General features: G+C 33.0%; 2 protein-coding genes across 2 annotated transcripts; both read right to left on the bottom strand.

The window, feature by feature from the left end:
- Window positions 1-1,913: 1,913 nt before the first annotated feature.
- On the bottom strand, window positions 1,914-5,052 carry LOC145165884 (Tetratricopeptide repeat (TPR)-like superfamily protein). Its single transcript, XM_079084800.1, has one exon. The coding sequence runs from the start codon at window positions 4,700-4,702 to the stop codon at window positions 2,204-2,206; it is 2,499 nt and encodes an 832-aa protein (XP_078940926.1). The 5' UTR covers window positions 4,703-5,052; the 3' UTR covers window positions 1,914-2,203.
- Window positions 5,053-10,595: 5,543 nt separating this feature from the next.
- Window positions 10,596-12,016, bottom strand: JAZ10 (jasmonate-zim-domain protein 10). The gene is made up of 4 exons (XM_079084799.1): window positions 11,754-12,016; window positions 11,303-11,662; window positions 11,123-11,180; window positions 10,596-10,980 (listed from the first exon to the last, which is right to left on the bottom strand). Exons 1-4 carry the CDS (start codon window positions 11,839-11,841, stop codon window positions 10,926-10,928), a joined length of 561 nt encoding a protein of 186 aa, XP_078940925.1. The 5' UTR covers window positions 11,842-12,016; the 3' UTR covers window positions 10,596-10,925.
- Window positions 12,017-14,154: the final 2,138 nt, after the last annotated feature.

Genomic DNA, 14,154 nt, shown 5'->3' with positions numbered 1-14,154 from the left:
TCCATGCAAATAGCCTAACTATTGCTACATATTTGCTTCCTTCATCGATTTTGTTATTATTATTATTCTTGTTCTTAATATTATTATTATTATTATTGTTGTTGTTGTTGTTGTTATTGTTGTTTTTCATGTATAATAGAGGTATGAAAAAAATAAAACGTAAAAAACGACGTTCGCTATGTATATGTGAATGTATTGTTGTATGTGTGTGTAAATATATGTATGCGTGTGTGTGTGTGCGCATATGTGATAATGTGAATGTGTATGTATATATGTATGTATTGCTTTTCATTTACATTTGTTTTATCTTCATATGTATTGTTTTGATTATTAGTCATTTTATAATATTTTCACATCCTAGTTTGTTATTCGTTCTATTTTTGGAATTTACACTTGTTTATGGCTCCAAGTGTTTCATATTTTGATATCTCTTCGAGATATGTTCATATGGTTAAGGTAATCATTTGATCAGTCATAGGATCCCCAACAAGTGATATCATATTTTCTAGGTTTTCATTGACATGTATTTGAGGTTGTCCTTATTTATAGGGTTTGTCAAATTATGATGCATGCAAGTGGTCAATAAAATGTTTGAATCATCTAAGAGTAATATTTTGGATATCGGATTATCGTCACCATATGTTAATGACTCTTATATTATTTACGTCTCCATTATTCATTATGAAAAAAGTGGAATATGGATGGTGATTTTTGGTATATGGCAATTGGATGTGTGATACCTAGCATTTAATTTGCTACAATTCGATATTAAGGTGATATTTAACCATCCATTAGTTGAACTGCAACCCATTGATGATTTCATGAATCAAATACTAGAATCAAGTAAACAGCATCAATGAGATTCCAAAAGGCATGGTTTGGATTTACCCAAAAACATCATCAAAAACCCGAATCAAACAACGACATGGTAAGTTGTTGATAAAGGAATGATCTAGATGTGGATTATCAATAAAAAAACCTACAGTGATTCATGAATTTAAACCTACTTTGGATTTTAGATTGAATATCAAATAAAATGTGGAAATGGAGAAGAGAACAAAAGATTATATTTGTTGATGAACCCAATAAATGAGACAACATTATCTATAATTTTAATGGTTAAATGCAAGAGATAGCATTATAGTTTTTCCTTATTATAGCTTTGTACTTCATATTTTCTTATTACATGTACTTTCAATTTATTATTTATTAGAACATTATACTTTGATAAATATACTTATTATAACAATTGGTAACATGATAATTGGATTATAATGACATCACAAAACTTAATAGATTTTTATGTCATAACCGGCTAACACACCCAACCCCTTAAGAAGAATTCACGATTTCGACTCTTGTCTTAACCGCCTCTTCCTGTTTCATTTTAAATTGTCTCTATTGGTGACTGGCCAATGATTAAATATTAAAAAATGTCCAAAAAATAATTGCAAATGGGGTACAAAAAAAATGTTTGTGCTAAACGCAAACTGAGACATAAATGTCGGGGTTAAATGTGAACCAAGAAAAAAAATCATGTCAGCCAAACGAACATGTAATCACGAGTTGTCAGTGACCGGCCAAGGGCCCAAAAATAAAACGTTTTTCAAAATATAATTACATTTAAGGAAAAAAAATGATTAAACCAAAACAAGATCATATAAGTAATGGCACTAACTAATTTCGTTATATATAAAGTGGTCCAAACTTTCATACTTTCCATACGTGGGACAAACTTTCAACTTTTCCATTATCTATTTCAACCACAATACTTTGAGGATATATATCCCATTCACACGAACTCCATTTGCTGTGTATAAGATATCGAAAAGAAATTATCATCAAGGAGTACATAAAATCCACAAACCATTGGCGAAATAGAGCTAGAATAAGCTTTGCTTTTTGATCTAAAATGTTTGTTTGAGCTCTATTAATTATGACATTAGATGCATGATTAAAGAAAATACTTTAGCATCAATCGTCTAAAAGTTAAATTACTGAAACATAGGTAATTATTTGAGTATATTTTGTAGATGATATATATAAAACATTTAAAAATCTATATTTTTCTTAATGTTCATAGTGACCCAAGTGGACTCACAAAAGTTTGGGTTAACCATGAAATGTCCTTTCATAGGAGAAACTCTCAACCATTAGAGAAGAACACAAGAATGAAGAACCCTTTATCAAAAACTCTTGAACTTCACCAATAATCACGACAAGAGCAAACCCCATCTTCAAAGTGATGAAACCTATTTATATCTCTAATAATAATCTCACGTTGCACAATCTTTGATATAATCTTGAACACACCATGACAATCCAAACATATTCTCAGATTCTTCATGATACGAATCGGGCATCCTGAAGGCATACTAATTAGCCCAAATGCCAAAGCTAATCTCTCACTATGTACCCACAATAATCGCGCCTTTTCATCATCTTCAACATCAAGTAATATAACATCATGGTTACATACATAACCTTCTTTCTTGCATTTCAAATTCAACCACTCCAACATCCCATAAATCAACCTAATATCACCATGTGAAGAATCACCAACTGTAAAATAATGAACTATGCCTTGTTTCTCAATCCAACTAAGCCCCGGTTCCTTTTTTACCCTTTTCTTTTTCATATTTTTCCTAACTAATCCCACACTATCCCACCTTTTTGCATTCGCATACATGTTTGACAATAACACATAAGTAGACTCATCATGAGGTTCCATTTCAAGAACACGTGTAGCACATACTTCACCTAACTCAACATCTTTATGGATCACACAAGCTCCAAGTAAAGCCCTCCATATCATTACACTCGGTTCTTCAATTTCATCGATTAATTTCATAGCTTTCTCAAGATGACCTAATTTCCCATAAAGTGACACCATGCATGTATAATGCTCCATGCAAGGCTTAATACCATACTCTTGTACCATTGAAGTAAAGTAATCTTCTCCTTTATCTAACAACCCTATGTTACTACAACCCGAAAGGACTCCAACAAATGTTAACTCATCTGGTTTGATATTTGTTTTACGCATCAAGTCAAACAAAGTCAAAGCCTTTTCACCAAGCCCATGCATGGAATACCCTGAAAGCATCGCGTTCCATGACACCACATCTTTGTGGCTAATCTTTTCGAAAATTAAACGAGCTTGTTTTATGCTCCCACATTTTGCATACATGTCTATCAAAGCATTTGCAACCACAACATTGAGTTCATAAAAGGTTTTGATTGTTAAACAGTGTATTTGGATGCCTAACTCCAATATAGTCAAGCTAGCACATGCACGAAGAACAGAAGAATATGCCACTTCGGTTAACTGAATTTGATCTTTTAGCATATCAGAAAATAGGGTAAGTGCCATATCCCAGTTTCCTAAATTCACATAGCCAACAATTAGTGTGTTCCACGAGATTTCGTTTCTGTTTTTTGATTCTGTGAAAAGTTTGACTGAGTCTTCTATGAATCCACATTTAGAGTAAACATCCATAAGGGCGTTTGATACGTATACATTTGAGTCAAGACCAACTTTCTGTACATGGGAATGAATCTGCTTCCCCAATCTTGAATTCTCCATTGTTGCACATGCTTGAAGGACACTAGCAAAAGTAAACTGATTAGGAACAGCAGATCCTTGTCTCATTCTACAAAATAGTCTCACAGCCTCTTCACATCTGTCACTTTGAGAGTATCTTGCAATCATGAAACTCCAAGGGATCACATCTTTTTTGGGTATCTCTTCGAAAACAAGTTGTGCATCATTGATATCACCAGATTTGGTGTATAAATCAAGTAATGAAACACTAACATAAGGATCGATCTCATAGCAGGTTTTAATAGCACACCCATGAATGGTCTTACCAGCTTCAATGGCCTCGAGGCCAAGACATGCTTTGAACATACTTGCAAGTGTAAAGTTGTTGGGATTGAAGCCTAGTATGCGCATTTGAGAAAATAACTTGAAAGCTTCTTTGAAGTAATCATTTTCAGCATAACATGTAATCATCCCTGTCCATGATACCATGTCTTTATGCAAAATAGAATTGAAAACTTCCCTTGCCATTTCAACAAACCCAGAAGATGAATAGGCATCAAGAAGTGCAGTGCCTACAAAAGCATTGGATTGATGACCTAGTTTATAAATTGGCCCATGAACATTTCTGGCTAACTCAGGACACTCCATGTTCACAAGCAGCTTCAAGATAGTAGTGAAAACGAACGCATTAAGCTCATGACCTTCTCTGTGTAACCTAACAAACAGTTTGGTGGATTCAGCATGTGGAAACAACTCTGAAAACCCCTGAATTAAAGTGACGAAGGAAACTGTATTTCTGCTAGGCATTTCGTCAAACAGGTTGCGAGCATCCGATAAAAGCTCCGACTTCACGTACAAGTTCAAAAGTATATTCCATCCAAACAGGTCCAAGCCACCGCCTTTTTTCAAGATTTGACAGTGAAAGGTCTTTCCTGAGGCTAGGTCGCCGCTGATGATGCAATTTTGAAGAAAGCGGGCACCTGTATGAGCATCATCCAAATCCGGGGCTGGAACTACATATTGTACTTGTTCTTGAGTCAATTGGGCCCAGGTGGAAAAGGAAAAAGAAAATGCACAATGTTGGCAATGTTTCAGAGAAAGGGTTGATAGCAATTTGATCGATGCCCGTGTTCTGCAACGATAATAGCATCTTATCATGAGTTTTTAGATAGAAGGGTGTGTGTATCTTCCCAGCCACTTCACGGATTTGAAAGAAGATACAACTCGTTCTCAACTGATTAAGTCGAGGCTGTGTGATGCTTGTGAGAGAAAGTGCGCCAAAAACAGTTTGGAATCGTTTCCAAATAGTTAGGATGTTTAACAAGGCTCGTAACTGAACGTTATATACATCAACTTAAATCTTATTACATATGTTTTAAATATAAAATTTCATATATTTGCATAATTGTTCTAAAAATATACTTAAATATTTGCATAATTGTTCCAAAAACATCTCAACAAATATCACAAATTCAACTGGGTTAGCTACCCCACGACTATCAAAAAGTACCAACATGGTGACTACTTGAAGAATACATAATAAATTGGAGGATAAGAATGCATATAAATCTACAAAGAATGAGTCTCAAATGAACCATTATCTAGAGATTAACAATCAAAGATCATATTTATTATTTAGTTAACTTTATATGATTTACAAAAGTACTTTTTGTTTGACAATCTAGATATGGGTTGAATATATTGTTGGACATCTTCACCAACTAATATATAATCAAACACAAATATGAACGCTTTAAAGAAGGAAAAAATCGATTAATTTTCATAAGCTTTTTTCAAGATTTATGCAAAAACTTAAGGTTTTTCGTAAATAATCATCAATTTCACAGGCCTCACATGCGAAATTGGAACGACCTGCAAAATCACAAAAACGACGCCATTTTACAAAAAAAATAATGATAAACAAAAAATAAAAAAAAATAGACCATTTAACTCGCAAACATGCAATAAAAAAACTAGGGGTGTCAATTGGGTCGGGTTCAAGTTAGCGGGTAAGAATACATCAACCCAATCCAACCCAATATTTGTATTCAGGTTCGCGGGTCAAAAACATCAATCCAACCCAACCCACATAACCCGTTTAGTTATATAGGTTCACGAGTTTACTGGTAGGTTTCACCGACGGTGGTGGTTCAAGGATAGAGTGACGAGCGTTTGTGGGTCGGTGGAGAGCAAATGTACCAGTGGTTTGCGGCTTTGCGCTGGTGGGTTGGTGGGTTGCAACGCCAAGGTGTAAAATCGGACAATCGTGTCGTGGTTTTTCTGACATAACACAACATGACAATGTTTTATTTAACACGACACTATGTCGTGTTTATTTTCAATAACACAAAAATAAGTTGATTAAAACATGAAAAACACGATACGATATGACAAACATAAAATAATATAATTATTAGTGTATTTAATTTATACTTAATCACATATAATACGAAAAACACGACAAACACATGTTAAATCGTGCCAATTTTGTGTCGAATTTTAAACACAACACGATACAATAAAAACTTGTGTTTTTGTACTTGACATGAACACGACACAAATTCGAATTTCGATTTCGTCCCAATTTCGTTTCGTGTCGTATATTTTTGTCATGTCGTGTCATAAATTGACAACCCTACCGACAGGAGGTGGTATTGGCGATGAGGTAGTAAGGTAAGGGCGGTGAGTGATCTGTGGTCTTTTTGAGCAAAAAGGAGTTAATGATTGAGTTTTTTGATTGAAAATGCACATCGCTTATTTCATAAATAATTTTTTTTAAAAAAAATAATAAATATTGGCATATTGACCCACGAACCCAAACACGTAACCCAATCCGACCTATAAAATAAGCGGGTTGACGGACCAGAAATTTCAACTCAAATCTGTTTATTTTCATGTTAGGTCGATAATTTTCACCCCTAAAAACTGTTTTTTTGTGTGCTAGAAATCTTCAAAGATCATTTTCATTGAAAAAAAAGGTTTTATAATATAGTTCTGACAAAAGAAAATAATAATAATAATAACTAGAAAGGTTACCCCCGCTACGCGGGGGCCAGAAGCTTTCAATGTTGTTTCCGAATTGATAAATATGACAGATATAGAAAGTGCAAGGATGAAAAGTCCGGGCTTTGCCCCGGACAAAAAATGTAAAAGTTTTGACTGCAAGGACCAGAAGCGTGAAAATGGCTAAAGAATTAAAGGGGTAGGAATTAGCAACTTTTTAGAAAAGGGATCAAAGTTGTCAAACCGTTAAAGTTTTGTGGCCAAACTTTAAATATTAAAAGGTTCCAAAAAAGTGTAAAAATATTGATTGCAAGGACCAAAAGTGTCAAAATGGGTAAAGAATAATGACCAAAGTTGCCAAAAAACATCCAAATTTAGTATTCCTAACTTCCAACAATAATACAGAGACCAATTCTGCCAAAAAAATGGGAAGTTGAATGGAACACAAACAAAAGGACATGAATAAATTAATTAAAGAAGTACAGGGACCGGATATGTAAATCAAGGGACCAAACTTGGACAAAGTATCACAAGTTTACTATTCCTTTCTTCCACAACTTTAATATATACTAGAAAAGGACACGCGGCTCCGCCGCTTTTGGACTATGTCATAGAAGTTAAATATCGGCAAACTTTAAAAGATGTGTCGAAAGTGTAAATCGTCACAAATAAGGGAGAAAACCGACAACCCCTAAAATTAGATGTCAAAAATGTAGAACCAAAAGAAAGAACATTGATGGAAAAAAAACGAAAATTGTTGTGGCTATAATGTAAAAGTTGCCAAAGTTGGAAAAATATGGTGGCAAAAGTCTAAAGGAGGTTTTTTGTGTTTTTTATGTCAAAATGTAAATGTTTTGACTGCAAGGTTGAAAAGTGTCAAAGTCACTAAAAATTTGTGGCAAATACATCAAAATATAAAAGATTTGACTGCAAGGACGAAAAGTGTCAAAATCACTAAAGATTTGTGGCAAAAATCTAAAGGCACAAAAACTTAATCAAAACTTCAAAATGTAAAAGTTTTCACTTCGAGGACTAAAAATGTCAAATTCATCAAACATTTATGGCAAAAACCTAAAGCTAAAATGATTACTATTTATAAGGTCCCTTGGATTTAATATATATATATATATATATATATATATATATATATATATATATATATATATAATAATAATAATAATAGTAATAATAATAATAATTTCAAAGAAGTCCCTACGATGGTATGGTACCTACAAATATCGTGGCTATTTCTTAAAATCCTAATTTTTTTCCCCCAAATATTGGAAACCCTTTATGAGGAAGCCTAATTTATTTAATTTTTTTCTCGGTAAATAAGTAAGGAAAAAAAGACACTTGTACAACGAAAAACTAATTATTCAAGAGCTTGTTTTTGTAAACTTGTAATTTTCGTACAAGATTTAAATAATGAACCGTCTTGTGTAAATTGGTTGTTTTAACCCGAGAGTTGTTTGTCGATCAAAGTGCAAAATGAGTGAATTGTAAACTTGTACGAATATTTAAAATCTATATACTTCTACGGTTGTTGTACTTGTACCAATACATCCAAAATTCATATAATGCTATGGGGAGTGAGATGTGTTAGTGAGAGAAGAGAGAAGAGCTCCAACTTACCGTAATGGTCTCTGTCTTTGATCCAATAAATCATTTTACACCCCTAAGCAATTACATAACTTTAAATGTTTATAATTATCACTTTTTGATTTACAATAACGACATGCTATTTTACACCCATAATCTTTTAATATTTATTTAATGCAATTTTAATGCAATTTACATCCATAACCTTTGAATATTTAGGGACAAAATATTTTTTTAATGTACTTTTTATCTTCAATTTTTTAGTCGGTTTTAAATCATTTTGTAATTTTTTTTATTTAATATGAAATGTTTGTGTTTTATAAAAATAGAATTTGTTAAATTTGAAAAATAAACAAATAAAAAATGCATCTATTGTGTTACCACTTCCCAAGAAATGCTAAGAAGAACATGTTATTGAGGTGACACCACAAAAAATTAGGTTATAGTGTGTCAAGCTTATGTGACAATATGCTATGACTAGAGGGTGTGGTGCCACCTTTACCGCACTATCTTCTTGATATATAGGGGTCACCTCATTGTCAGGTCATTTTTATCATAAAAATGTGGTTCATTGCCACACACTAGGTGTGGAAACCATGACATGCCACACTATTTTTTTAACAATTTAATTTAATTAAAACTTTAAAAATTCATTATTTGAAATAAAAGAAATACATAGTAGCATTATAAAAACTTAAAAACTTCAAACCACAAAAAACATAAAACAGAAGTACACAAATAAAGAAACTAAAACATACTAAATGAAGAGGAAGACATTTTCAAATGATTTTGAAAGAAATGGAGGTGTTGGTGTGGTTTAAAATATTAATGTTTATGAGTATTTATAGGATATAAAATTTGAGAAAAAAAAACTTAGCAACTAGTCGTTGGAAGTGAGAGATATGACGGAATATAGATGAGAGAGATACGGTAGAAGCTAGCCGCATTGGGTTGAACCGCGGTAGGAACCGCACCTACAACCTCATTGGGTTGAACCGCGGTAGGAACCGCAGGGTGGGAACGGTGTGCCGTTTTGCTGAGGTGGTGAACGACGGCTACAACCGCACCTACACCCTAAAGCCTAAGGATGTTATTATTCTCTCTAGCCTAAGAACTAAAATTTTCAAATGAAAATAAATTATAGACATTTCACATCAACTAGCTAAGTTGAAAGGACCAAAAAGACTACGAAAAACCAAATAGGACATTTTTGAATGATTTAATGCAATTTAGTTAATGAATCACAAACATATTTGATATTTCCTATTTCCCATCATCATACGCAACATTGACCATTATAGTCATTGAAGCTTGGAAATATTATTATTTCTTCTTCTAACAATATATTTTTCAAATGTTTGGATAATGCATTATGCAAAGTTAATAGTCCCATATTGATTACTACAACTTTATTGGAATCTATGAACAAGAAGATCAAACCAAATATCCCTATGAGTGCTACTATATCCCTTTTTTACATAAAAAATCAAACAATCACAGACTCACCAACTTACATGTGACACTTACATAGAACGGGTACACCAAACAATGGGTTACATTTATAGAATAAGCCTATCCTTATTTGTGGTGAATGTCTATCCAGTAGTCAATAGTCGATATAAATGATATGCATGACAGTGCATGACATCAATCCAAAATTGTAATCTATAATTCTATAAAGTTGAGACTTGAGATGAAAAGGCAAAACCCATTTTTCAAAAAGAATCACCAACATCAATAATGTATCGGAATCGAATCAAAAGGTATAATAACATAACCCTATTTCAGTGGAACAGACCCGACCATTTGTAAAGAGATTCCAAATTGTTGCTTGACAATCAATTTACAAGAATCCAACACTAAAGGCGTGTTGCCATGACAAAAATATGCAAAAGTATATATGTTAGTTACAACGTATTATTTACAAAAGTGTATTGTGTATTGCAAGGTGCACGTTAAAAATATTTTTAATTAAGGGTAATATTGTAAATTGTTATAAAATGTAGGCAACTTTTTATTTTTAAGGGTAATATTGTAATTTGTTACAAAATGTAGGCAACTTTTTGTTAAATGTTATTTGAATTAATTTTTAGATTATGGGTTTTTTTTTTAAATAAAAGCTAAAAGCTTTTTTTTTTTTTTTTTTTTTCATTTTTCTAAGTTTTTTCTTAAATCTAAAAGCTAAAAGCTTTGTACCGAAAACGTCGAATATATTTTCATATAATTAGAAATTACTTATATTAAGTAGTTTATAGTTAACAAACTTAACAGGAAATGTGAAACCGACAAAATAAAACATGTTCTGCCGTTATATATAGCTCGCTAATGTAAATGTGAATGAACTAATGTGTATTTGTTCTATAAATAAACGCAACATAAAGACATATGAATGGAAAATAGATCTGAAAACCATGAAGCGAAAGATAAGATTACAGCGAATAAGAATTAATTAGAATAATCAAAAGTCTTAAAAAAGTATATTAAAATGAATTGTCACGTTTCCAAATATGACTTGGTCAAATTTGAGGGAACCCTTTTGAACAACATTAGTCGATAATAAACAAACCAAACGTGGTCATATATGATTATGTTGACCACCAAATTATCCAACTATAAATAATAATAATAATAAAAAGAATCATTTCTGTAATTGGCCTAATAACTCCACAGATCACCAAACCCTTTTCAGAAAAAAAAAACCAAAAAAAAAAAAGAAGTTCATATAATTAAAGTCTTTGTATATTTGTATTTCTATATATCTTCTGTTTCGGCTTTTTCTTCAATGTAAAGAAGCATTTTCTTGTGAATACGCGTATGGAGATGCCGACACCTGCCTGCACAAATTTCCAAAATAGAAGCTAAGCAAAGAATGATTTTAATTAATTAATATTTACATTTAAAAAAAATAAAAAATTATCAAAAAATTTAAACGTTGTTATTGATGAGATGAAATCAAAACAGAAATTTGTAACAAACCTTTCTTTGCGCTTTTCCAGAAACCTCCTCAACGATTTCTTCCGTGATAATGGCAGATCTGATGAAAACGAAGCAAATAAACATCAACAACCGGTATAATCCTAAGCAAATCGTGGAAATTGGAAAAGTAATGGAGAATCAGAAGTTGTTAAACAGATTGTATACGTCGACGTTGCGTACCTTTGTTGAGTGCTCCGCCTACCGCCGGATTTTGGTTGCTAACAGTAGTAGGCTTCACAAGTGTTGGTTCAACAACAGTCTTATAACCTAAACTTCCACTCTCAGCAAGTTTCATGATATTCTCCGCTTGAATAGGAGAAACGTCGAAAACGGAAACTGTTCCGTTGTAGAAGATCGTCAAAGGAGCGCCGCATCTAGCCATATTAACACTGCTACAATCCTGATTAAAAACCGGCAGAGTTTCAGATTGCTGAGGAGATGAACCTGACTTGCTCCCCACGAAACTCATGTTAGCTGATGCGGAAGCAATCGCAGTCTTCAGAAGCTCCGGATTAATCTTCGATATCACGCCTTGGATGTCTGCACAACCATATCCAGTAATCCGGATCAGGAACAATGCGGATATAACGTAATTAACACAATAAACCAGTTAACAGCAAATTAAACCTACCACGACGATCAGAAAGTTTCTTCGGAGCGGATAATGATTCAGCATTGAGACGAAAGAAATCGATTTCAACAGCGGGTGATCCCGACATGATCAATTGCAAAGGATTCGTAATGGAGTTACTGATTTGATTTTGATTTGAGAGAGAAAAATAGGGAGAGAAAGAGAAAAAAAGGAAGTGAATATTATTATGATGGGAAAAATAGTGATAAATAGAATAATAATTGTGTTGTGCAATATGCACGAGATAAATGTGATAAGGTGCCGTGAACCCCGTGTTTGATTCTTTGAGTCGTCTCTGATATACATTTTGGACTTTGTCACTTTCCTTTCGTCAAACACGCTTTCTTAGTTTCTTTTAATTATTTTAATACAAAAAAAGGAAGAGTCGTGGAAAGATATGAACCCGTTGTTTGATTCGTATTGGGGACTCTAAAGTACAATAAACTAATTTTCTAAACAAATGGTAAATGGTAATATATATAACAAAGTGTAAATTATAAGTTTGGTATCTTTACTCTTTTATAAGTGTGTGTTTTCATTGTACTATTTTAATCATTATTTTTTTTTTTCTTTCAAAGATGGTAGCTGTATCTGCATGGTGTAATATCAATGCTATCAACTAACCTAAATTTTATTTCAAAAAGTTCTTTAGTCGGTGGGATGCACACCTCAAAGAGCCCACGCCACACTAGATTATCATTACCAACAGGTATTTATTCAAAAGAAATTTCAAACACCGTCTCTTTTTCAATTTGGTAAAGTTCAAGCCTACGATTCTACACTTCAAACAATCATGTTAATCAAAGAGAGATGAGAAATCGATGGATCAAAAACGGTTATTGGCTTATTGCATGTCTGAATGAATCAAATAGTTGTTAAACTATTAATATACACATATTAGGCCCATGTATTTCTACTCTACTTTGTGTATCTCGGACAAGGGATGAGCAAAAAAATCGGGTACCTGTTTTTGGAACCGGAACCGCCGGTTCCGGTTCCTAAAGTTTTGGAACCGCTAACCGCTGGGTATCCGCCGGAACCGATATATATATATATATATATATATATATATATATATATATATATATATATATATATATATATATATATATACTAGCCGTTTACCCGCACTAAGCGACGAGTATGAATAATTTCTTTTGGAAATTAGTTTTTAGAGGCGATGACCTCCTATAATTGAGTTTGAAGATTGAGATTCTTTACAAATGTAAATGAACACATGATTGATTGTGCATTATTGATCATGCAATACTTCTTTATACACCACATTTACAGTATAAATTTCACTACCATTGAATTGTTCACCAGAGATCACTAATACTTTTGTATTGACACGTGATTGTTCCTTACAATTGATAGTTTCTTTTCGGCGATTAGTTTCTTTTTCATGTCGGATAGTTCGTTTCACCCTTTTGGGAGGGGGGGGGGGGTTGTGTGTCAGATAGTCCTTTCTGTGAATAGTTTCTATTTATGTACGATTTCAACTATTTTCAGACCTATATTAAAGAAAATTGGAATAAAAAACGAATGATTATTATCACGTTAGACTATCCTCATTCACAACTCAATTATTCATTAAAAAAATATTTTTTTTCTTAAACCTATATAACCAAACTAAATCCAAACTCTTACTCTCATTACTAACCCAATCGAAATCATTTTTTATTAAATAAATATCATTGATAGTTATTTTTTATTATATATATATATATATATATATATATATATATATATATATATATATATATATATATTAAAGTTATGAAAAATTTTAACAGTAAACTTGCTAGCTTTTTGGCATCTTTAGTCCATCTTTTTGTATCTTTTTATATTTTGTCCTTCCATTTTCCTCTTTGACGGTTTTAGTTGGGCAATTTCAGTTTCTGACACCAACAAGAAATGTGGAGTCTTCCCTCTTTTGTTATTTCTGCATCTCCTTGCTTACTCGCCCTTAAAAAATTGGTCGGTGGAAGCCACGTGTTCTCTACCTGCACAAAGTATTTGACCCCTCCACCGCCTCTCACCGGTTATGTTCGTCTGCTCTTCTCTCAGTCTAAATCCAAACGGCGACCATGATTTTCTCCCATATCCACAATCGCCTACTTTCGCTAATATCCACCTCCAACCTTCTTCTACCCTCTTAAAATCCAATATGGCAGTGCTTGGAAAATCGGAAATCGTTGGTGGAATTGTGACCTGTTGTGCACGTGGTCTTCTCCCGTTTTGTTGTGGGTGTTGAGATCGGTGGTGCTTCATCTACATTCTCCCATTAGAGACGCATACCATCGACTTTCAATCGTCTCTTGCTGCTGGTTTTCTGTACCTCTTTCTTATGTTTATGCGATTGATGCTCTGAGTCCTTCTTCCCTATCTTCTATTTCAC

This window comes from Lactuca virosa, chromosome 3, assembly GCF_052849685.1.
Source record: "Lactuca virosa cultivar CGN04683 chromosome 3, Lactuca_virosa_CGN04683_v6, whole genome shotgun sequence".
NCBI classification, from domain to species: Eukaryota; Viridiplantae; Streptophyta; class Magnoliopsida; order Asterales; family Asteraceae; genus Lactuca; species Lactuca virosa.
The sequence above is the reverse complement of the archived record's forward strand: the minus strand, read 5'-3'. Positions and strand labels throughout refer to the sequence as shown.